This window comes from Orcinus orca, chromosome 6 (genome assembly GCF_937001465.1).
Source record: "Orcinus orca chromosome 6, mOrcOrc1.1, whole genome shotgun sequence".
Lineage (NCBI taxonomy): Eukaryota > Metazoa > Chordata > Mammalia > Artiodactyla > Delphinidae > Orcinus > Orcinus orca.
In genome coordinates, this window is record NC_064564.1 from 96,893,154 (window position 1) to 96,918,325 (window position 25,172).

Below are 25,172 nucleotides of genomic sequence, written 5' to 3' on the forward strand. Positions count from 1 at the left end.
CTCCAAGCGTCCAGTGGTCCTAGCCTCCCTTCCCATCTCCCCCGCTTCAGCATCCCCTGAGCTGCATTCTGTTTCCCAGACACATCTTCCTTGTACCCTCCTCAGTAAGGCTGGTCACGCCGTTCTTCCACCTGGACTGCCAATCCCCCATCACTCAATGTCAAAATCAACCCCGCAGACACCTCCCCTGAAGCCCTCCCCAATGGAAATCCAGCTCTCCCTCCAGCCAACCCCCGCAAGGCTTCAGCTGTCCGGCTCTGATGGTGCCCAAGCCATTCTGCCTGCGATTAAGGCGATCTGAGAAGCAAAACGAGGCGGCAGAGCTCCCAAGGGTCAAAAGAGCAAATACACCTGTCTGGGCTCAGCCACCTTCCCAGCCAGATGGGGATGAGGCACGGCACTGCTGAGCAGTGAGGACCACGGCAAGGGTCAAGTGAGATGAAGACTAAGAACGCACGTGAAGGCCCCACATTCTCAGCAGGATATCAAAACCTGTGGCCAACCTTGGTTCGGCATGAGCCATAAGTTCCCAGTAACGGGCCTTCTCACACCACAGCCATTTCAGACGCTCCTATACCAGGGAGCAGCTGCTCCCTAGGCTGCAAGGATAAGATTTCTCCTTCCCCCGGCAAGGTCCAGATTGCCCCAAGCTTTTCTTCAAATATAAGAGGTAGTAGAGTGTAAAGATTAAGAACACGTTTTACCACAATTAAAAAAAAAAAAAGCATACAGAGCACGATCGAATTTTTGTTGAAAGAAACTTCTTTAGCCATCCTCAGCAAAAAGGTGGTAGGGACACCACCAAAGTGTTATGAGGTGGTGATGTCTTACTGGAGGTATTATATGATTTTTATTTTGTACGTTTTAATCGACAATTCCTAAAAATTCTAAAATAAAGAGGTATGCTTTAATTTTTTTAAAAAGTACAGGGCTTCCCTGGTGGCACAGTGGTTAAGAATCTGCCTGTCAATGCAGGGGACACGGGTTCGAGCCCTGGTCTGGGAAGATCCCACAGGCCACTGAGCAACTAAGCCTGTGCGCCACAACTACTGAGCCTGCTCTCTAAAGCCCGCGAGCCACGACTACTGAAGCCTGTGCGCCCAGAGTCCGTGCTCCGCAACAAGAGAAGCCACCGCAATGAGAAGCCCACACACAGCAACCAAGAGTAGCCCCTGTTCGCTGCAACTGGAGAAAGCCCACGCACAGCAACAAAGATCCAATGCAGCCAAAGATAAATAAATTCAAAACAATAAATAAAAATTTTAAAAAGTACAGAACTACTAATGACAGCGTAACATTTCTTTTTTATAAAACCAATATTTTTCTCATTGTTTTCCCCTTTTTTCCTTCCTATTCAAGCAACTAGGCTGCTCTGTTCTCACTGCTCCAGGAAAGGTATGTTATAATCAAAACCAGAAAATGAAGAGTAAAAAAACAAAGATGAAGACCATGGATGCTGGAACCACACTTCCCGGGTCCACCACATTCTAGTGGCAAGGCCATGGAGGGGACATTAAACTGTCCTGCACCTGTTTCCTCATCTGTGCAACAGGGCAGTGGCTACCTTGTAAACTTTTTGTGAGAATTAACTGAGTTTAAGTATACGAGAAGCGCTCAGAACTATGTCTGGCACATAGTAAGCTCCACTTTTGTAAGAAATCTTCTAGTTGGGATCCCCTCTACCTTTCAGGAGTTCTTAAGACTCATTCCTCAACATGTCTATGATCCTGGAACATTAGCAGGCTTCCGATACTAGACATATAATCCCTACTGGACCTCTGACACTCGTGAGAAATCTGTAACAAAACTGACCACTCCAACTAAGCCAAGAACTTTCACTGTAGAATCCACCCCCTCCCCCACTAATTCTGTTCTGCAGTCCTTGTGGGGCACCTCTGGAGGTTTCTGCTCCTGAAGCTGCATCATAGTTTGTTCTTTTGCTGTAGATTAATTCTGTCTTGAATTTTGTTTTTTGTCCTTCAAATTCAACTTCATAGGTTGAGCTTATACCTCTAATCTCTAAAGATCAAGGTCAAGAGCAGGAAGAGCAGACACCAGCAGGACAGCGGAGGGACCAAGAGCATTTAAGTGCTGTGTGTGCTCTAGCATGTTGCTTACCCTCTCTGTGCCCCAATCTCTTTATCTGTATGATGAGGATGTTAATAGGAACTATCTAACGCATAGGGTTGTGAGGAGTCAATGAGTTAAGCCAGTAAAGTGCTTAAATCATAATGTAAATGGTCAATATATTTTGAAAACATTATGCTGCGTGAAAACCAGGCACAAAAGGCCACACATTCTATATGATTCCACTTACCTGAAATATCTCGAGTTGGCAAATCCAGAGACAGAAAACAGATTAGTGGTTGCCAGAGGCTGGGAAGAGGGGAGAATGGAGAATGACTGCTTAATGCATCCAGGGGTCACGAAAACGCTCTGGAGCTAGATAGTAATGACGGTTGCCTAACACTGTGAACGTACGAAATGGTTAAACTTTGTTGTTATTTGTATTTCACCAAAATAAAAAGAAAAACATTTGCAAAACAAGAAGTCAGCAATGTTAGTTATTACTCAAATTACTACATGAATAACTACTATGACACGAAATGTACTAGGTCCCAGGCAAGGCACAACGCCCTGCAGCTTCCCAGGCAGGAGAGGGAATACGACACAGGAGGAGCAGGGTGGGTGGGAGGGGCGGGGGCTCAGGACAAGCTTCACAAACATGGTCACATCTGACATGGGTCCTCAAAGACGACTGGACTCTTATGAGATAAAGAAGAAAGGGAATACACAGCAAAGGTACCCAGGCAAGAAGTGAAGTGTGAGGAGTGAGGGTGCGGCAGCTCGAGCACCACTAGGGTGACAGCCCTGGGGAAGAACTGGGGAGAAGTGAACTTAGAGCCCGAAAAGGGCTTAAGGTGTGGTCCTGTCATTTACCAGCTGTGGGAAGAAACCCACATTTACTAGCTGGGCAGAAACCCTGCTGCTGAACTTGCGATAAAACTGGAACGCCCACAATTCTCTCAAAGAGGTGCTACGAGTGGGATTACATTAAGCCACGAAAGGCGAAAGCTCCGTCTCAACCTAAAACACTACACACACGTAAAGCACGTGACCCTGCAGAGCCCTGGTTCTCCAACTCAGCTGCACGTGGCACCACATTCTGATGACGGGGACCCTCCCCCCACGCCCAGTGATCCTGGTGTAGAGTCGCAGGTATGTGCCGGCAGAGCCAGGAAGTAAAGCAACGACAAGGTGAAGGCTGGAACGGGATACACAGCCCACCTGAGTATCCGGACGATGGGGAGGCCTGGAACCATGGCGGGGTGGGGGTGGGGGGGTCTTTTAACCTTGACATCCTCAGCACGCTGACCCTGGGCTACCAAGGCAAAGCTGGGGGCCAGGAGACGTGCAGGACGATTCAAGGACAATCCCACACCCCACAGCAAATGAGCTCCTTAGACGCAGGGCCCACATTTTTGATCATTTCATATTCCTCGCATGGTGCCTTACACGCACTAGATGATCTCTCTGTTTCTGTAGTTTGATCTTGCATTCTGCTGTGTTTTCGTTTTGTGTTGTTTTAAAATGTTTACTTTATATTGGAGTACAGTTGATTTACAATGTTGTGTTAGTTTCAGGTGTACAGCAAAGTGATTTAGTTATACATAGATCTGTTCTTTTTCAGATTCTACTTCCCACGTAGGTTATTACAGAGTATTGAGTAGAGTTCCTTGTGCTACACAGTAGGTCCTTGTTGATGATCTATTTTATATATAGTAGTGCGAATATGTTAATCCCAACCTCCTAATTTATCCCTCCCCCCCTTCCCCCTCTGGTAACCATAAGTTTGTTTTCTAAGTCTGAGTCTGTTTCTGTTTTGTAAATAAGTTCATTTGCATCATTTTTTGTTGTTTTTAATGAATAAATGAAATAGCTGTTATAAAACAGGTCTTGTCAGTAAACAGAAAGAACTGCTGCTCTCTGGAAAACTCATCTATGTGGAAGTGCTCATCCCCTGAAGTGAGTTAATAAGATAAATGACATGTTACAGTAACCCAAGTACAGGTAATTCTTCTTTTCCTTTCAGAAGACAGCACGTAATTTTTGCATTTTTCTTCAGGAGAGTCTTTAATGAAGAGGAACTATCTGTCACAGCTTTTAGAACAAAGCTAAAAGCTTCTGGACTTCAAAGCAAAAGACATCCTATGTAGAATACTGAAGCATCCTGAACAAACACTTTCGACCTTGGATTCCCCGCTCTCCCACTGGAACATCCCACATCCAGATCCCCTCTTCTCACTCTCTCCCTCGAATACCCACGGGATCTGCCACTGCCAGCCTGTGTGCGAGAACTGGGGCCAGTCCCAAGCCAGCCTGGGCCCCTCCCTGGACTCTGACCGGCCACTGTCACTGCCACCTAATACAGACTGCAACTCACTGGGCAGGTGACTTCGGCCCCAGCAAACAGGAGCAATCAAAGGACTACAGCCAGAGAAATGCTGTGGAAGGGGCTCTCAGAGTGCACCGCGGGTTAATAACTAACCCGCAGGAGCCTTTACAGTGTATTGGGCTTCCCTGGGTGAAGCCCATGGCCATTTCACCGGCAGGCAATGCAGCTTCTGGGCCAGGGGAGAACCACGGCTTGCTTTCGGAGGAGGGAGGGGGGCCTCGGAGAGGCGAACAGGCCTGCTGCTGTCACTGGGCCACTGAGCGCAGGGGCCAGGAGGGCTGTGTGCAGGAAACTGCGCTTATTACATGCTAATTACTGCTCATTTGCCTCAGATGAGCAGCAGCTGGCTGCATGTTCCCAGGCAGGTAGGAAAGACCTGCCATCCCAGAATGAGGCTCTGGACCATGAGGCTTTCAAGCGCTCCTTTAGGGGTAAAACTCAGTGGTTCCCGCTGCCCTGCCGTCTGCCCCGTCTCCCTTCTCTCTGCAGTGTTCATTGACTCTGCTCCTTAAAATGTCTGCTGGCACCTCTGGCCAGGAGATGGATGGAAAGGGCTCACCAGGGGCCTACGGGAGAATGTAAAGGAACCCAAACGGGAGTAAGCTACCGAAAAAGAGAATCTCAAGGTCAAGGGAGACATTCAAAACTACAGTTATGGAGCTGATGAAGAAACAGAAGAAAAAGAAAAGACACTCTTTTAATCAAATCTACTGAAAACATTCCAACGATGAGGAATCTGGACCTTTTCAAATAAGCAACATCCAATGAAAGATAGGAGGATAACAAGGCTCACAGGCAGAGGCTGAACAAGGAGCGGGACTCTTGGAAGTATTATTTCCAGCCTCAGTGCCTTTGCATGTGCTGACCTGGCCACCAGGAAAGCTGTTCTCCACTTGTCCTCAGAACTCAAAGCTTTCTCTCTGAAATATTCTGGTTAACCATTTTCCCCTCCCAGTCCTCCCACCTTAGCCTTTCCTTTAAGCTTATTTAAAACTCCCTAGGACACTTTTCACACCAGGTGTAATGACCTGTCTCCTCTCAAGCTTCTCGAGGGCAAGGAACCTATCTTATTGTTCTCTGTGTGCCCTGAGTCAGATGCTTTAAATAATGCCTGTACCAACTGCACCCCAAGGTAACCAAATGTTGAGGATGCCATCAAGGAAATCCAGAAAGGGGGAAACTCTAGGACAGAAGGTCCAGCTTCTTCAACAAATAAATGGGGAAAAAGGAGGGGAGAAGGGAAAACTCTAGACTAAGAGCTTTAGAGAAATTGTGGGACAGGGAAAAACGAGATAACGTTGGTCAAAGGACACAAACTTTCAGTTTTAAGATAAGTTCTGGGGAATCTAAATAACAGCATGATGACGACAGTTCATTATAATGTGGAGTATCCTTGAAATCTGCTAAGATACACATATGAAGAAATGGTGACTGGCGAGGTGACAGATATGTTAATTAGCTCGATGCACAGTAACCATTTCGCAATGCAAACGTATATCAAATCACCATGCTTTACGCCTCCAATATATACCATTTTTATTTGTCAATTATGCCTCAAAAGAGCAAGGAAAAATAACATTTAAAAAAGTTCTTAAAGAGCTTTAGATAGAATATCAACCAAATACAATGAAAGGACCTTGTGACAACCAAATAAGAAAATCTGAACACTGACTATATATCTGAGACTAAAAAACAATTGTTAATTATTTTTAGGTGTTTCTTTTATGGTTTTTATTCATCAATTTGATAATATGGTGTATCACATTGATTGATTTGCATACATTGAAGAATCCTTGCATCCCTGGGATAAATCCCACTTGATCATGGTGTATGATCCTTTTAATGTGTTGTTGGATTCTGTTTGCTAGTATTTTGTTGAGGATTTTTACATCTATATTCATCAGTGATATTGGTCTGTAATTTTCTTTTTTTGTAGTATCTTTGTCTGGGTTTGGTATCAGGGTGATGGTGGCCTCATAGAATGAGTTTGGGAGTGTTCCTTCCTCTGCAATTTTTTGGAAGAGTTTGAGAAGGATGGGTGTTAGCTGTACTCTAAATGTTTGATAGAATTCACCTGTGAAGCCATCTTGTCCTGGACTTTTGTTTGTTGGAAGATTTTTAATCACAGTTTCAATTTCATTCCTTGTGATTGGTCTGTTCATATTTTCTATTTCTTCCTGGTTCAGTCTTGGAAGGTTATACCTTCCTAAGAATGTGTGCATTTCTTCCAGCTTGTCCATTTTATTGGCATAGAGTTGCTTGTAGTAGTCTCTTAGGATGCTTTGTATTTCTGTGGTGTGTGTTGTAACTTCTCCTTTTTCATTTCTAATTTTATTGATTTAAGTCCTCTCCCTCTTTTTCTTGATGAGTCTGGCTAATGGTTTATCAATTTTGTTTATCTTCTCAAAGAACCAGCTTTTAGTTTTCTTGATCTTTGCTATTGTTTTCTTTGTTTCTATTTCATTTATTTCTGCTCTGATCTTTATAATTTCTTTCCTTCTGTTAACTTTGGATTTTGTTTATTCTTTCTCTAGTTCCTTTAGGTGTACAGTTAGATTGTTTATTTGAGATTTTTCTTGTTTCTTGAGGTAGGCTTGTATAGCTATAAACTTCCCTGTTAGAACTGATTATGCTGCATCCCATAGGTTTTGGATCGCCATGTTTTCATTATCATTTGTCTCTAGGTATTTTTTATTTCCTCTTTGATTTCTTCAGTGATCTCTTGGTTATCTAGTAACGTATTGTTTAGCCTCCATGTGTTTGTGTTTTTTACGTTTTCTTCCCTGTAATTCATTTCTAATCTCATAGCAGTGTGGTCAGAAAAGATGCTTGATATGATTTCAATTTTCTTAAATTTACTGAGGCTTGATTTGTGACCCAAGATGTGATCTATCCTGGAGAATGTTCCATGCGCACTTGAGAAGAAAGTGTAATCTGCTGTTTTTGGATGGAATGTCCTATAAATATCAATTAAATCTATCTGGTCTATTGTGTCATTTAAAACTTCTGTTTCCTTATTTATTTTCTTTCTTTTTTTTTTGCGGTACGCGGGCCTCTCACTGTTGCGGCCTCTCCCGCTGTGGAGCATAGGCTCTGGACGCGCAAGCTCAGCTGCTCCGCGGCATGTGGGATCTTCCCGGACCGGGACACGAACCCGCGTCCACTGCATCCGCAGGCGGACTCTCAACCACTGCGCCACCAGGGAAGCCCTATTTTCATTTTGGATGATCTGTCCATTGGTGTAAGTGAGGTGTTAAAGTCCCCCATATTATTGTGTTACTGTCGATTTCCTCTTTTATAGCTGTTAGTAGTTGCCTTATGTATTGAGGTGCTCCCATGTTGGGTGCATATATAATTGTTATATCTTCTTCTTGGATTGATCCCTTGATCATTATGTAGTGTCCTTCCTTGTCTCTTGTAACATTCTTTATTTTAAAGTCTATTTTATCTGATAAGAGTATTGCTACTCCAGCTTTCTTTTGATTTCCATTTGCATGGAATATCTTTTTCCATCCCCTCACTTTCAGTCTGTATGTGTCCCTAGGTCTGAAGTGGGCCTCCTGTAGACAGCATATATATGGGTCTTGTTTTTGTATCCATTCAGCAAGCCTGTGTTTTTTGGTTGGAGCATTTAATCCATTCATATTTAAGGTAATTATCGATATGTATGTTCCTATTAGCATTTTCTTAATTGTTTTGGGTTTTTTTTTTTTGCAGTACGCAGGCCTCTCACTGTTGTGGCCTCTCCCATTGCGGAGCACAGGCTCCGGATGCGCAGGCCCAGCGGCCATGGCTCACGGGCCTAGCCACTCCGTGGCATGTGGGATCTTCCCGGACCAGGGCACGAACCCGTGTCCCCTGCATTGGCAGGCCGACTCTCAACCACTGCGCCACCAGGGAAGCCCCACCTTGGGTTTGTTTCTGTAGGTCTTTTTCTTCTCTTGTGTTTCCCACTTAGAGAAGTTCCTTTAGCACTTGTTGTAGAGCTGGTTTGGTGGTGCTGAATTCTCTAAGCTTTTGCTTGTCTGTAAAGTGTTTGATTTCTCCATTGAATCTGAATGAGATCCTTGCCAGGTAGAGTAATCTTGGTTGTAGGTTCTTCCCTTTCATCACTTTAAGTATATCATGCCACTCCCTTCTGGCTTGTAGAGTTTCTGCTGAGAAATCAGCTGTTAACCTTATGGGAGTTCCCTTGTATGTTATTTGTCGTTTTTCCCTTGCTGCTTTCAATAATTTTTCTTTGTCTTTAATTTTTGCCAATTTGATTACTATGTGTCTTAGCGTGTTTCTCCTTGGATTTATCCCGTATGGGACTTGCTGTGCTTCCTGGACTTGGGTGGCTATTTCCTTTCCCATGTTAGGGAAGTTTTCGACTATTATCTCTTCAAATACTTTCTCTGGTCCTTTCTCTCTCTCTTCTCCTTCTGGGACCCCTATAATGTGAATGTTGCTGCATTTAATGTTGTCCCAGAGGTCTCTTAGGCTGTCTTCATTTCTTTTCATTCTTTTATCTTTATTCTGTTCCGCAGCAGTGAATTCCACCCTTCTGTCTTCCAGGTCACTTATCCGTTCTTCTGCCTCAGTTATTCTGCTATTGATTCCTTCTAGTGTATTTTTAATTTCAGTTATTGTATTGTTCATCTGTTTGCTCTTTAATTCTTCTAGGTGTTTGTTCTTTCACTCTTCTAGGTCTTTGTTAAACATTTCTTGCATCTTCTCGATCTTTGCCTCCATTCTTTTTCCGAGGTCCTGGATCATCTTCACTCTCATTATTCTGAATTCTTTTTCTGGAAGGTTGCCTATCTCTACTTCATTCAGTTGTTTTTCTGGGGTTTAATCTTGTTCCTTCATCTGGTACAGAGCTCTCTGCCTTTTCATCTTGTCTATCTTTCTGTGAATGTGGTTTTTGTTCCACAGGCTGCAGGACTGTACTTCTTCTTGCTTCTGCTGTCTGCCCTCTCTAGGTGTTTTAATAATATTGTGACTATTTAAAAAAACACAGCCCTTATCTTTTAGATAATTGGGACTTTGTTTTGGAATTTGTTTTAAAAGAATTGGGAAGTAACAGAGGTGAAGATATAGATGAAAAGAGAGGGGCCACATTAAATAAAAGATGAAGCTTAACAATGGGTACTCGGATTATGTTCATTATATGATGGGTACTTGGGGTTCTCTGTGCTTTTGACTGCATTTAAAATTTCAATTAATAAAAACTGGGGGAAAAAAGTAGGCAGAATTGAATGAATACCATAGATCCTGCAACTGCTCACCAAAAGCCACCAGCAGCAACAGACTTCAGCTCATTCACAGCGAAATGGAAAACAAAACGTTAATTCCTGCTTAGTGAGGAAAGGCCCGCAAGGGGGACTTACAGAGAGGTGTTCTTTGTTCCACTGAGAAGAGGAAGTGGGTATAGGAGACAATCTCATCAAAGCCAGCAGGCAGTGAGCTGAATGCGACGAGAAAAATACAACGCAACTAAAAAACAGGCAAACATCATAGAACAAGGCATACCAGGAGGAGATACGTTCATGTTTCATAACACAGGCAAAGATACTCCACCCCATGAACAACTGGGGAAAAGTGAAGACCACAGTGAGTTCCCACTAACTCCCACGAGACAAAAACAGAAAAGCTGTCCAACGCCAAGGGCTGAAGAACGGGTTAGCAGACGCTTTTATGTGTTGCTGGGACTCTGGAGAAAACAATTTCGCATGATCTTAAAAGGCCCTGCCCACCACCCTCCCAGCCACTGGTACATACCCAGGAGAGACGCTTGCTAGCATATGTGCACCAGGAAGACCAATTCCAGAAGGTTCTTCAAAGCAGCATTTTTTTCCTAACAGCTCCAAACTGAAAACATCCCAAATGTCCACCGACAAAGGATAACTATATTCCGGTATATTCATGCAGCGCAGCAAGAACTACAGTTACCTCATCAATATGGATGAATCTCTCACAGACACAGTATTGAGTGAAAAATCCATTTACTATAAAGTTCGCTAACATGCAGGACTAACAATAATCATTTAGGGAAACACACATATGAGGCAAACTCATCAAAAAAGGGATGAGAGACAAACTTCAGGAGAGCAGGAGGGAGGGAAAGGTCATTGGGGAGGAGCATGGGGGGGGGCCATTAACAGCACTGGTGATGCTCTTTGTTCTTAAGCTGGGTGGTGGGTACCCGGATGTTCACCGTATTATTTTTCTTTAAAACTAGTCATGTTACAGACACTCTTTTGTATTTGTATTTCATCATTAAAAGATGTAAAGAATGACTGGACAGAGGACTTGCCAACACTGAGCACCTCAGACAAAAGACCAGACAACTGGGAGGATGAGTCCAGGGACTTCCCTGGTGGTCCAGCGGCTAAGACTCTGCGTTCCCAATGCAAGGGGCCCAGGTTCGATCCCTGGTTGGGAAACTAGATCCTGCACGCATGCCGCAACTAAGAGTCGCACGCTGCAACGAAGATCCCGAGCGCTGCAACTAAGGCCTGGCACAGCCAAAATAAATAAAATAAAATGAGTCCCAGGTGAGCGGATGCCAGAATGCCAAGAACAAAATCCCCAAGGAGAGGGCTGGGGACATCCAAGTCTCTGACGGCAGTGCCACTGGTGAACGGGCAAGGCCCGGATGTGCAGCGAAGTCTGAAACTTGGATGAACGGGTCAACAAAATGTGGCCTATCCATACATCGGAATACTATTCAGCCTTATAGAGGAAGGAAATTCTGATACATGTGACGACATGGATGGACCTTGAAGACATTATGCTAAGTGAAAGCCAGACACAAAGAAACAAGTACTGTATGATTCCACTCATAGGAGGTACTAAGAGTAGTCAAATTCATAGGGACAGAAAGCAGACTAGAGGTCACCAGGGGCTACGGGGAAAGAGGAATGGGGACTTCGTGTTTAGTGGGCACTGAGTTTTAATTTGGGATGATGAAAACATTCTGGAGATGGAGAGTGGTGATGGTCGCACAACAGTGTCCATGTACTCAATGCCACTGAACTGTACACCGAAAAATGGTTACAATGGTAAATTTTATGCTACTTAGGTGTTACCACAATTTTTAAAAATCCGTAACTCAGGGAAGGTGCAGCTGAGCAAGCAAACCGGTAGGATAAAGGAGAGGTGCCACTGGGCCCACCTCAACGCCCCTGAGCGCACGTGAGGCAGGACACGGATAGCAACAGCATCTGGACGGGAAACGGGCATGGAAGAGACACCACAGGGCCGAGGGATGCCGACCCCGCAGGCGCCCGGGGAGCCTGCCAGTCCACATCCTCCCAGCCGGGCCAGCTGCCTGGGCAGTTCCAGCCCTGGGACCAGGCTCAGTGCTGGGAACCAAAGATGCTCCGGATGATGCCACCGGTGGCACAGGGCCCCGGGGAGGTAACCCTCCAGGTCTCAACTTCAAGAAGGAAGTTCTGGGCACTCAGCCAACGATGACTTTGGGGGAAAGAACCTGCAAAAATTGCTGAGAAGTGGCAGACAGAACCCAAATGCCAGAGATGCTGAAAAGCAGAAAGTTTCAGGAAAGACAGGGCGGTTGATGGCATGAAATTCTGACCCATCAAATTACAAAGGATTCTGACCTTCCCCAGGAGTTCCAAGGGGCATACCTTTCAAACAGAAAGGCCAGGTGTGCACCGCATGGGCTGGGGGAAGAGCACTGGAGGACGAGTCAGGAAACCTAGATTCAATTCACCACACTTATAGCTGGCCCAGGACCAACTGCTCCCTGAGACCGTGAGTAAAGGGGATAGTAACATCTTCCCGGATGGTGGCAATTAAGAGAAGTAACACAGACTCTGCGAGCCTGAGGGAGTAGGCATGCCTAACAGGTAAGATATCAGGTGCTTTGCATATCAACCTTCAACCCCAAGAGACAGGTAGAGACAGGTATTACTACACACACACACACACACACACACACACACACACTGGAAGGCTCGGATAGGAGGAAGACAATTTTAAACAATTAAAAAAGGATACACAAGGATGCACACCATGTTTATAAACACGTATGCAAAAGCACAAAGATTGAAGGGAGCAGCGAAACCAACCAGTTGCTATGCAGCAGGATGGGAATATGTAAAATGCTTTTCTTTGTGATAATTTTAGTGTTGTTCTATTAAACACTTTTAAAAAATGTAGCCTACTTCCAACCTCAGTGTTGAAGAACTATGGGCCTCAAACCAGAATGCACTCTGGGCGAAACTACACTCACTGAATATGAGTACAGATGTGAATCCGATGTCTGGAAACCCCAAGTGGCCTGGAAAGGAGGACACCCTTCTGAGGCTCAGGGTCCCCACCCACCTCGGGGCCTCTGGGGCAGGCTCAGAACCCCGCCGCTCCCACCCCTCACATGCCCAGTCCTGGGTCAGAGGACACAAACCTTCTCCCGGCAGACTATCTGAGCTCGAAACTAGAGTCTGCCTTTGCTGTGTGACACGGGCAAGTTTCTTATCCAGCCTGCTAAGCCCTGATTCTCCCCCTCACAAATCAGGGCTAACAACAGTAACCACCAAAAGAGGTTCTGTGAGGGTCCAACAAATCAGTCACTTAGGCAATTAGCACAGGACTGACACACAGTGGCCCCTGGCTCTTACTAGCCTGAGACCCTCCTCTGTGCTTCACAGGTTCCTCACTTACTCCTTCAAGACTCAGGGACATAGCTGGAGCTCATAATCCTCCCCGACCCCAAGGAGCCCCAAGTCCAGCAAGTGGGGTTTTCTGGCTCCCATCCTCCATGCGTCTGCACCTGCCCCAACGCCTCTGACCAAATCTAACAGCTGAACTCCCAGGCAACCTTCGGGACAACTCGATGTCACTTTGGGCATCAAATCTTCCCCAAATCCACTCCACAGCTCAATCGCTCATGCCCGTACTACCTCATGTGGGGTTCCGAGTTATTTAGTATATTTACACTGTCTCCCCTTCTAGACTGGGACTCTCTCATCCCTCCTGTATCCCTCCCGAACGCTTCCTGCAGGGTAAGTGCTCAACAAGTCTATGCTGACTGAAGAAAACAAGAGGGCAAACAAAAACATTTTCGAAAACAAAAATAAACCAGAAATTAAAATCAAGTGGGACTAGTGAGATACATCCAGCTGCCGAGAGAAGCCAAAGAGGCTGCAGAAGGAGATGAAGGGGCCCTAGGGCAGAGGGGGCACACCTGGGATGCTGCCAGATGAGCCCCAGCTGGTAAGAGAGCCTGGGCATCCCTGGGCAGGCGAGAGTGGTCACCACCCCAAAGCAGGTGTTCAGAACACAAGCCCTCAGATGCAAGGGGACTTTGTGGCCCCATCAACAGGACATTAACCTGCCAGAGAGCAGATGTGATTGGTGGGGAAGGGCTCCAAGGATGGGGAGCCCTCTTCTTAGGCAGGCAGTAGGTGGCACACAGCTCAGACGGCCACAGGGGGCTCCCCGCCCCAGCTAAGGTCCCAGGGACTGTAAAGGGGGGGAAAAGGGTCCCACCCTCAAGAGACACAAACTTGGGGTCTGGGTCCCGATTCATTTGTGCTGAAGGGGTGGGGAAAGAGACTTTACTTTCACCAACCCACATAAAGTTGTCACTTAAAATAACATTCATATCTAAAAACAAAGAGAAAAGTACAGATGGACACACACACCACCATTTTAAAAGTGGTTATTATCTCTGATGAGATTTTAGATCTTTTAACTTCCCTTGCTTCTCTATATTTTCTGATCTTTCTGCTGCCAACATGTTCTCCTGTGAAATGCAAGTGGGGGAGGAAAGCACATGCCAACCTGCAGAGAAACACCAAAATGAATCAGCAGCTGACCCTGCCCGCAGGCAGCTGCCACGGGCCCGAGGGGGAAACCCAAGTGCAAAGAACCAGATTCCTGCAGGAGAAACGCTCCAGGCACCGTGGAGGAGGCTGGCAACAGGAGTCAGGCAGCGGAGAAGGACGGGACACGTGTTTTGAGGACAAACTGTGGGCGGAGGATTTCTGTGGTGAAGGAGTGGATTTTTTTCTAAGTTCCTATGCAAGAATGTAAGGGAAAGTTCTACCTCCCCATGCCCGCGCCCCCAACCTTTTGCTATTTCAGAATTAAACAGCCCTGTACCTTCATCCACAACAGTGCACTAGCAACAGAATTCAATGAGATTATGCACGTGAAAGTGCTTAGCAAGTTAATATTTGTTCAGTCCTGGCCCAGCGCAGGGTCATGTTACTGGCACTGGAGAGGCTGGCAGACTCCCCCTCCCTGCATATTAACACCAACAACCCAGCAAGTGGGGAACCAGAGTTAGAGATCGCATCTCTATCCCACTTGGGAAGGATGTTCACCACCCACCTCTCTTGCCCACTCCCCTCCTTCGCCAGCAGCCCTCCTTTTAAAACAAAGGTATTTTTTAAAGAAATACACAACCCCATGATGCACACAGTTACCCAAAGCTCCCCATGGTCTCATTCACGGTCTGGGGCGGGGGGGGGGGCGGGGGGGCAGGGTAAGCCCTGGAGAGCCACCTTGAGCCCATACCTTCCCTCAGGAGCAGGAAAAAGCAAGCCACCCAGAGGTCTGGGATAAGGCAGGGTGTCCATGGCAGCCAGAACCCTGGGAGAGGATGGAAATGAGAAGCTGCCTTCTCCTATTTCCTAGGGCCTTATGTAGTTCCCCATTTCTTCCCACCATTGAGAGTGAAGATACCCTGCCCTCCAAGGTAGAGTCCACTACTCAGTCCCCCCACATTCAATCAAGCCCCACCCCCAGCCCCGCCACACGGCACTGGGCTCTGTTTAGGCTTCCTGGCACCGCTTTCCTTTTGCGGGGGGGCGTGGCACACCGCACATGCTGTGGGATCTCAGCTCCCCGACCAGAGATCGAACCCGGGCCCTTGGCAGTAAAAACACGGAGTCCTAACCACTGGACCACCAGGGAATTCCCAGCCTTTGGTTTTTTTTCCTTTAATGTTCATTTCTAGAAAACTTCCCAATCACTTTTCACAGGCCAAAGAGGAGGCACTGAGATGTGTGTAAAATTACAATCTACTAGCAACCCTTCAGCACCCTGCTGTTTCCTGAGGCTTTTCATACCCTTTTTGTCAATGTAATCATCCCATTTTAAAGACCAGAAAATCGAGATTCAAGTAGCCCAGGGCTGCACAGCCCAGCTGCCAAGACTGAAACATGCATCTTCCTGCCCTGAAACTCTCGGTGCTTGCCCTGTACCATACAAGTCACTGCGGAGCTCCAGGGACAGTGAAAGCAACTGCAGCAAATGCAATACCGGCCAATGGACCGTGCCCTCCAAGGCATGGGGGCGGGGCGTGCTGACCAGCCAGCCACACGCCCTCCCGGCTTTCCACACAGAGCTGCTGGAAGACTGTGCATGCAGGGGAGGGGGGCGACGGGGCTGAGCAACAGCCGCGCGAGCAAAAGCGATGCCAGGGCTTTAGTCAACAGAGAACTAATATGAGTCAACAGCGGGTACCGCTGCCAAGCACACTGATGGGATCTTCAGCTGCATTAATAGAAGGGGAGAGTCTCAGGCAGGCCGAGGGAGTCCTGCCTGCTCTGACCTGACCACACCTGAGGGCAGGGCAGGGCTGGGCTACGGACACAGAGGCACCTTCCAAGGCAGCGCCAGGGTTTCTGAAGAGGCGTGGCTCAGGGTGGCACTCTGGTCTGTAGGGTGGAAGCTGGGTTTGGACAGCAAGCCCACTCCAGACTGCACATTACCGATGGATTTTTTTTTTAAAAAAGATCCTGTCTATCCACAGCAAAGGTTAAGAACACTCAGGCATGTCAGGGGACAAGGCCACCACCTGGGGGAGGGGCCCCAGGCCCTGTCATTTGCTTCCTCCTTTGTTATATATAACAGCTGGGTCGTGGCTTGACCGAGAAGTGGCCCTGACACAACAGGTAATCTAAAAATGGGGAATTCCCTGGTGGTCCAACGGTTAGGACTCGGGCTTTCACTGCCGTGGACCCGGGTTCGAACCCGGGTTCGATCCCTGGTCGGGGAACTAAGATCCTACAAGCCACTCAGTGTGGCCAAAAACTAAATTAAAAAAAAAAAATTTTTTTTGAATGCACAAGGGACACTGGATTTGACATCCTAGAGCCTCAAGTGTCAAAGTCTCTGGGAAGTCCTCCCAATTCATCCACCAGCACCCTGTCCGGTGAACCTGTCGTTATCACTCAGCATCACTTAACAATAAAAAGACGCTCTGCTACACGTGTTTCCCAAGAGCCTCAAGGCCACCTCTCATTCACCTTTGGGTCCACAGCCCAGCATCTGGTACACAGAGACGCCCAATAAATGGTGACAACTGAAAACCGAGGTGCCCCAGCATGATCACAGTGAGGGTGTTGTGTTCGAGGCAATTCTGGAACACAGGCATCCTGACTAGAGCGAATGAAGCGGCTTATGACAATGTATAACCACTGTTAGTATACTGAGCGACGAATTCTGGACGCTACCACTACCAGAGGGTTTTAATTACAAAAGAGTTATCGTTAGCCTGGCAAGTGTGCTTTGTGCCCGTGCGAGTGACTGGAGACAGACAATCCAGCTTAGGGAGATGGCAGTCAAAGGTAGATCCTGTGCGCCATGCAGCAAAGCAACCCCGGGGCCCAGGAAGCGCTAAAAATCCAGGAACGCAGGAGAGGAGAATAATGACCAGTGGGACTAAATGCCAAAAAGGACAGCATAAAAAGTGAGCTTGGTGAAACGGGCTGAGAAGGCACACGCATGCTACAGATTCATGGGGAGCTGGCCGCCTGGAGCTCACCTTGTAACTCTGAGAATTAAATACAGGAACTAAGACTCGGATCTGGGAAGATGAGCACAGGAGGCTGTGCGATGCAGTTCTAATGCCTAATAAATCTTTAAATCGATGAGCCGTGCTCACTGTTTATTCTTCTCCATCCTTCCTCCCCAGGCAAGGGCTCACATGACAAAAGCCAGCATTTGCTCTGGATTTGCCTTTGGACGGGGTATATATACATATGCGTGTCTGTATAAATAAAATTGGGAGTTCACTAAATAACATCTTAAAGCATCAAAAAATCTGCCATTATAAGAAAACCTGGTGAATTCTTTTGTCAAGTAGCCTTTAATAAAGTGAAGAAACCTCTTAGGATGCAAAATCCCCCTCCCCTCACACTGGGCCAGGGTTCCACCAGCTGTGGTTAAGTCAGCATTCCCGTCCCAACCTGTTCATTTGGGTACCTGTTTGGGTCTATTCACTACGCATGCATCTTACTGGGTTTGCATTTTTCATCCCAGAAACACAGCTTAAGCCTGTCGCACAAACCTGACAGAAGCATTACATTTTATAAACCAATCATCCCCGGGGAACAGACAAGAAAACCATCAGCAATGAGCGTTGTCAAAGTTCCAAACCAGAGCATTCCTTTCCCAGATCCGAGATGCAGAATACGCCACATCCTCTCCACACACCAGCTGCCTGCTCCAGAAGCAACACACTCACCTCACCACTGGCTGCCCCCCCGACCGCCCCTCCCGGCCCCTTCAGGCCTCCTCTCCCAGCTGAATAAAAGCTGGAGAGACCCGTCTTGGGGAAGCAGTAACATTTTAATACTACTGTAAAGACAACTGCTCTAAGCACTGGAATGTTGGCTCCTTTTCCATGAATAAAAAGGCCCCCAAAGGGTATTATCATAACAAAATGATATCCTATGGAGAGCACCAGGAACTACAAAAATAAAATCGCCATAAACTGACACTGTCTCAAAATTAAACCTACACAAAGAAACGTTAAACCCCAAGCCAGGCAGGCTCTCATTTTCCCATCTAAAACCCTTACAATATTCCCAGTTCTCTCATGACGTCCAATTTCCCCCACCCGAGGAGGCCTAAATGCTTTCTTTCGAAGTCCCGGTATGTTATTTTTTTTCCCTTGAAACCCTCGAGATGCTCTGTAACATTCATCTAAAGCTCAATCGTGGCTGTGTCCTCGGTCACACCCAAAGATTCCCAAAGGCACCGTCTGCCGCAGCGCCGGGTGCACAGCAGGCGCCCCACTAATGTGCGGATTTGATTTGATCAGATCTGGCCCCTTCGGCTAGAAAGACACATTGGTAGCCAGACGCCCAGGCGGGGACAGCAGCGCCAGCCTAGCTCTCTGCCGGAGGCGGCGGGGTGCAACCACCTGTGGGCGGGTGACCGGGGCTCAGGCCGCGGCGCAGCTGCCCTGGAGTGCCTCCGCGGCTCCACGCACAGACCCCGGGGAAAGTCCGGCGCCCCAGGCCCGGGAGCACCCCAGGGCCGACTCCCAGCGCCCCAGCAGGGGCTCTGCCGGTGCAAAGTTGGCCTGGTCCGCGAGGATCCATTCTAGAGTTAGCTCCCAAGTCGCCCGGCCGCCTGTGAGGCAGCGAGCCAGAGGGGCTCTTTAGGATGGGACCGGGTTGGGGGGTGGGGCGGAGTGGTACACCAAGATGGGAACAGAAGAGAGAAGTGGTCCCCCGACTCGCTCCCAAACTTGGGGCACCTGCCGGCCAGCAGGCGAGAGGGATTCTCCGCCTTGACGTCCCACCAAGGCCTGGTGGCGAGTTTGTCGGGGCAAGCGGGCCACCCCATGGCAGCCCCGCATTGCTTGGAGATTTTCTAACCAATAATCCAGCACCGAGAAGGCCGATGCAGGAACCTGGGGGATAGAAGGGGAACACCAGTCACCCGCGCCAGGGGGCGGGGACTTGGGACTCGGGGGCGCGGGCCAGGGATGGGGCCCCGGAAGAGAGCAGGACGGGGTGGCCCGAGAGGGAACCAGACTAGGAGTGCTTGCAGAAGGGGGAGGGGATCCCGGAGAGGTACAAGGGGAGCGCCCCAGAGGGAAGCATCGGGGGAAGGGAGCTGCCCCAAGGGCCGCGGGGTGCCAGTGTCCCGGACCGGCCCCGTCACTCACCGGCAGGTCCACGCTCACTTCGGTCCCGTCGAGCAGGAAGACGCGGCAGTAGAGGGTGGTCTTGGAGGCCCCGGCGGCGGAGATGTGCACGGCCGCGCAGCCCATGAGCAGGGGCCCGCCGCCGGCCGGGAACACACTGCCCCCGGGCGCGGCGGGCAGCGTGGACACGGCTGCGGCGGCCGGGCCCCCCCGCGGACCCCCGTCGCGCTCGTCCCCCAGGCCGGCGGTCCCGCGCCCTGCCGCGCCCCGCGCGTAGCGCTGCATGGAGCGGCGGCCAAAGGTCCGGCGCAGGAACCGCAGCATCCTGGCTGGGGGCGTCCCCTGCCTCCGCCCCCTGCGCCGCCGCCGCTGCGCCGCCGCCCAGGAGCGCCCCGCGACGCCGTCAGTGCAGGCGGCCGCCCGCGCCGCCTCCCGCCGGCTGCGGACCGGGGCTCGCTCCCGCCGAGGACGAGGCCGCGCTTCGGCTGCCCGCGGGGCGCGCCGGCCCAGCCAGCGCCGGCTGCGAGTGGCCGCGGGCGGGAGGGCGCGCTCGGGGCGGCCCAGGAGCCGTCCCGCCGCCGCCTCCGCCGCCACGCGCCCTGGCGGGCCGGCGGCCTGCGCTCGCCGCCAAGGGGCCGCTCCCGACTGCCGGCCGCGGGCGGCCCGAGGACTGGGGGGGCGCGGGGGGCGCGGGGGCGGGCTGCGGGCTGCTCCCGCGCCGCGCGCCGGCCGAGGGCCAGCCGGAGCAGGGCGCCTGCGTGCTCCTGGCGCGCTCGCTCCCACTCGCCGCGCCCAGGCCCGAGGAGGCCCAGCCGAACGCCCGCTCCCCAGGCGCCTGTTCCTGCGCCCGCAGCCCCCGCCTCCCACCTGGGAGGCTGCACCTATAGCCGCCGCCTCCGCCACCACCGCCGCCACCGCCGCTACCACCGCCGGGACTGCAGCACGCCCTCCTCCCTCGGGGCTGCGCCGGGTATTTGCAAACCGGGTCTGTGCTGCCCCCTGCCGGCCAGAGCGCCCCCTGCTGCTGTAGGTGTGCTCACGTGTGTACACGTAGGTGAGCACACACGTGTTTCCGGCGCCGCGAGCCCTGAAGACGCCGGAGAGTCTCCCCTTGCCTAGTTAGGAAAACGCGCTGCATGCCCTCGGGGGAGCCTTGCCTGGGAGGCCCGAGAGAGAAGCGCATTAAGCGAAGGCCCTACCAGGCCCTCACTTTCCCCTTCTGGAAAAGGATAGGGGTGAAGTAGGTAATCTACCAGGTCCCTGCTACTTAAAGTTCTGTCAGTTTAAGATCTCAGAGCTGGAAGGGCCCTTTCTGCCGTCACAGTCCAATGCGCTCATTCCAAATAAGGAAATTGAGGCCAGGCAAGGAGGGGTGTACTTTTCCAACCTACTACACTGAAGAACACCTTTCCTCAGGGAATTCGTGTCCAGTATCGAGGCAGAGGCCTGCATAAATAGCCATAACTGAGAAGGCTAGTAAAGCTTGCACAAGTTACTGAGAAGCAGAGTAGAACTGAGGCATGAGGAGGATAGTATAGGACACACAGAATATCGGAGGCGGAGGGAAGGGTTTATAAACGGTGCCCCTCAGGTATACATGTTCAAGGCCTGGTTCAGGGAGAAATGAGTTTCAGTGTGGCTGAAAGGAGGCCAGGCCTCTTGAGAAGAATAACACTGATTTGTGTGTGTGTGTGTGTGTGTGTGTGTGTGTGTGTGTGTGTGTGCCTGACACTATGCTAAGCCCTTCCCATTCATCATCTCACTAAATCCTCGGCACAGCCTGGTTCCATAGTCGGTTTTGTCCCCATTGTACGGAGGAGGAAATTGAAGCTTAGAGAGCTTAAGAGACTTGCTCCAGATTTCATGGTTAATAGGGGCTCGTTTGCTGGGGTTTAAAACTGTTGCTCCTAACTACGGCCAAGCTGAGGCATGTGACATGATTGGCAAGCGATGATGGTTTCTGAGAGTCCTGGACGGAGGCAGTGGCCACAGCAAAGGGGCAAGAGAAAGGGAGGGGTGAATTCAGGAGGCATTCCAAAATTGCCATTTACTGAGGATCAGGCACTGTCTTAGGTGAATTCATGGATGATATTTTCATTATCCTCACTCCAACCCTTCCAGGTAGTTCTATTTGTCCCCATTGACTTAGGTGGAGTTTGGGACTTCTTAGAGAAGTAATATCCTTGCCCGAGGTCTCAGAGCTCCTGAATGGCAGTAGCCAGGACCTTCACTTGTTGCCTAGTGTTTCCTTTATGACTCTACAGGGATCTACCGGGTGACAGTGTATTCTGAGGGGGCACCTGCAATCAGCCTTCCAATACCCACTCTGCTCCCCTCCCTCAAGACTTGACTTAATAGAATACCCAGCAAGCTGGTGTTCAAAGGTAGCCAGTGTGCTTACTGGTTTCTAAGGGTAGCCCATTTCACACTTTATAGCCCAGGAGTGCTGTGGTAGACTGAATAATGGCCCCCCAAAGATGTCCACATCTCAATCCCCAGAACCTGTGAATATGTTCCCGAACATGGCATAAGGGACCTTGCAGATGTGACTGAATTAAGGAGTTTGAGGTGGGGAGATTATCCTGGGTTATCATCTAGGTGGGACCAATATAATCACAAGGGTCCTTATAAGAAGGAGGCAGGAGGGTCAGAGACAGAGAAGGTGATGTGACAATGGCAGCAGAAGTCAGAGTGAAGCATTCAGGAGCCAAGGAATGCAGGCAGCTGCTAGAAGCTGGAAAAGGCAAAGAACAGGTTATTCCCTAGATATTCCAGAAGGAACGTAGCCTTTGTTTTTAACGCAGACTGTAAAATCCATCTCTGACTTCTGAGCTCCAGAATTATAAGATAATACATTTGTGGTTTTTTTTTTTTTTTCTGCGGTACGCGGGCCTCTCACTGTTGTGGCCTCTCCCGTTGCAGAGCACAGGCTCCGGACGCACAGGCTCAGCGGCCATGGCTCACGGGCCCAGCCGCTCCGCGGCATGTGGGATCTTCCCGGACCGGGGCACGAACCCGCGTCCCCTGCATCGGCAGGCAGACTCTCAACCACTGCGCCACCAGGGAAGTCCCCTTGTGTTGTTTTAAACCACTAAGTTTGTGGTGATTTATTCCAGCAGTGATAGGAAATGCATACAAGTGCAGTGGTGAATCATATTAGTTTGGTGCACTACCGTTTTCAAAGCCTCTTGGCACTGTCATAGTGCCATCCCCCTCAAAGTAAGTGTCATTCAATTTGCAATTATCCTCTGTCCTTCCCTCCTACTAAATGCTGAGCTCCATGAAGACAAGACTTTTCCTTATTCATCATTGTATCCCCACCCAGCACCTAGCCTGCCATCTGGCAAGTAGTCTGCGTTCAATAAACACTCATTGAATGAATGCAGGATCACATTTCATTGTCGTAATAGCCCCGTGGGGTAGGTATTGCTTTTGCCTTTTAGAGATGGAGAAAATGAAGACTGGATTGGAGCCCAGACTCACACTCACGTCTCCTGACTCAAGCTCCCATGTGCTGCCGACAATACCATGTCACTGAGAATCCCATGGGGACTCCAGATTGCTTTAATTTTACCTGCACCTCCTCTGTGCCAGGCACCGTCACCTAACTGATCTCATTCAGTCCTCATCACAATAGTGATTTAAGCACTATTTTCTCCACCACACAGAGGAAAAACAGAGGCTCAGGCCTTCCTTTGATTAAATTTCCTGTCACCCAAGTTTCCTCCCCAGAATTTCCACATTTGATGAGTAAGTTTGCATTTCGTCTGCTCAGTGTTACATATTTCAGTGATTGCTCTGTCTTAATCTTTGCCTTTTGGACCCTAAAAGTTTCCTGTCCCTGTTATCCAAGCTCTGTACCAGCCCTTCAGAAATTTTAATTGCCGTTTCTCAGACCTCCTCTATGTTCAATGAAAATGGGCCAGAACTGTGCATGTATCCTGTGTGCCAACACAACATTCTTTAATGGGCCTCTTGGTCCTCAAACGATTATTTAGTGTTTCACCTGTGTTCCTGTCTAGAAGCAGGAACTGTCTTGAGCTGAAGTTCTCAAGAAACCGTCTACACTAAATTCCAGGTCCTTTCCTTGGCCATGAGCAGTAGCTTGAGTTCCTCAACTTCATGAGCAGTAGTTAGAAGCTGACCCCTAGAGTCACTTCTTGCCTTCCCCTCGTTAAAGCTCAGCCGCCACTTCCTTACCCACCTCCTCAGGTTCATGAGAACTTCCCGTCTTCCTCCCCATCCCTACTCCCAGAGTTCTGTCATCAGTAAACCCTGAGAGTTCCTTATATATGCCCTTCCTCCAGAGCAGTTTTACATGTTAATTAAACAGCCCTTAGCCCTGTCTCTAAGGAGCTCCCTCAGAAATGTACCATTTATCCCTATCCTTTGTCTCCTGGCTTGTTTCCTAGACTCAGTCAAATTGCGCCCTTGTTCCCTCCGATGCCTTTTCTTTTCCCATAGAACAAGATTACCTTTGAATGTATGCTTCTGTTTTTTCACACATTTTTCCTTCCATAAACACTTATGAAGACCTTACGATGTCCCACAAAGCCCTCCCTACCCTTCCAAGTGTTTAGTAAATGTCGGCTTAAACTTTCTGCTATGGTTTTACAATAATAAAAGCTATCATGGATTAAAGACTGTGTGGTGGGCAGCTATGGCCAGCCTAGCACCCGTTTTCCTTCTCTGGGTTACAGAGTTTGGGTTGCTTTGCAGAATTACTTCACCTCCACTCAGAGGCCTAGTGGTCTAGGTGAAGCTGACCCCACCTCCTGCCTCAGGTATGGCACATGATCAGAGCTGGCTAATCAGAGCATTACATTTCTCAGTGACCCGTTATTGGTTCAAAACTGGGCAGTAACCCATGTCAGGCGAATGAAGGTCAGCCCTGGAACTCTTGTTGAAATTATTGGGAACCAGCAGTGTTAAGCCTGCTGCTTCAGCCATGCCTGAAGCTACCCCTTGGGATTTACAGTTTAAGGAGTGAATCAGATTAGAATAAAGATTTTCCAGGTCCCAGATCTTTCGCTGGCTTCACTTGTTCTCCTTCCTGAACACAGAACATAAGAATTATTTCGAATAGGGACTCACTTTGTTCATTCTTTAAAGGACTCATCTCTAAGCAAATCATTAGCAAAGCAATTCTCATCACTGAATTTACAGAAATAAATGAAGAGTTCATAAGTCATCTAAACTTTTAGATTCAGAAGTGGCAGTGACAAAAGTGACTTTTTGGCAACTGCAACTGAGTCCCAAATTTCTGACTCCCTCAACATCTAATCCCTAGGTCTCCAATCCAAACATCTACTAACCCAGCCCTGTGTCTAGACACAGAGATCAACATCCGGAGAGAAAGAGGAGTGTGCCCCACTTTGCTGATGCCCACCCTAGCATGTGTATCCTATCTGAGGACCCATTTCTTCCCTGAAGGATGTGCATCCCGCTTTGGGGAAACACACGTGGCTCTGATGCGATAGCCCTAACATTCATGCTGCCGATGACCACAGAGAAGGGAAGGGGGGCATTTCTATAGTGCCTGCCCACCTTGCTGCCTCCCTGCCTTCATCTTAGGTGTAGCCCCCTCTTTTTTTTTTTTTTTGCAGTATGCGGGCCTCTCCCGTCGCGGAGCACAGGCTCCGGACGTGCAAGCCCAGCGGCCACGGCCCACGGGCCCAGCCGCTCCGCGGCATGTGGGATCCTCCCGGACCGGGGCACGAACCCGTGTCCCCTGCATCGGCAGGCGGACTCCCAACCACTGCACCACCAGGGAAGCCCAAGGTGTAGCCCCCTCTTACCTGACATGCTTGATGTGCT

At 49.2% G+C, this 25,172-nt stretch overlaps 1 protein-coding gene across 3 annotated transcripts in view; it reads right to left on the reverse strand.

The window, feature by feature from the left end:
• The window catches only part of EPB41L4B (erythrocyte membrane protein band 4.1 like 4B), a 145,095-nt gene extending 124,847 nt beyond the window's left edge, over positions 1–20,248 (reverse strand). For all 3 annotated transcript variants that reach the window (XM_004269360.4, XM_033427470.2, XM_004269361.3), the window contains exon 1: positions 19,377–20,248. In XM_004269360.4, the coding sequence (XP_004269408.1) occupies positions 19,377–19,679 (303 nt within the window). In that variant the 5' untranslated portion in view covers positions 19,680–20,248. The remainder of the gene's footprint in view (positions 1–19,376) is intronic.
• Positions 20,249–25,172: the final 4,924 nt, after the last annotated feature.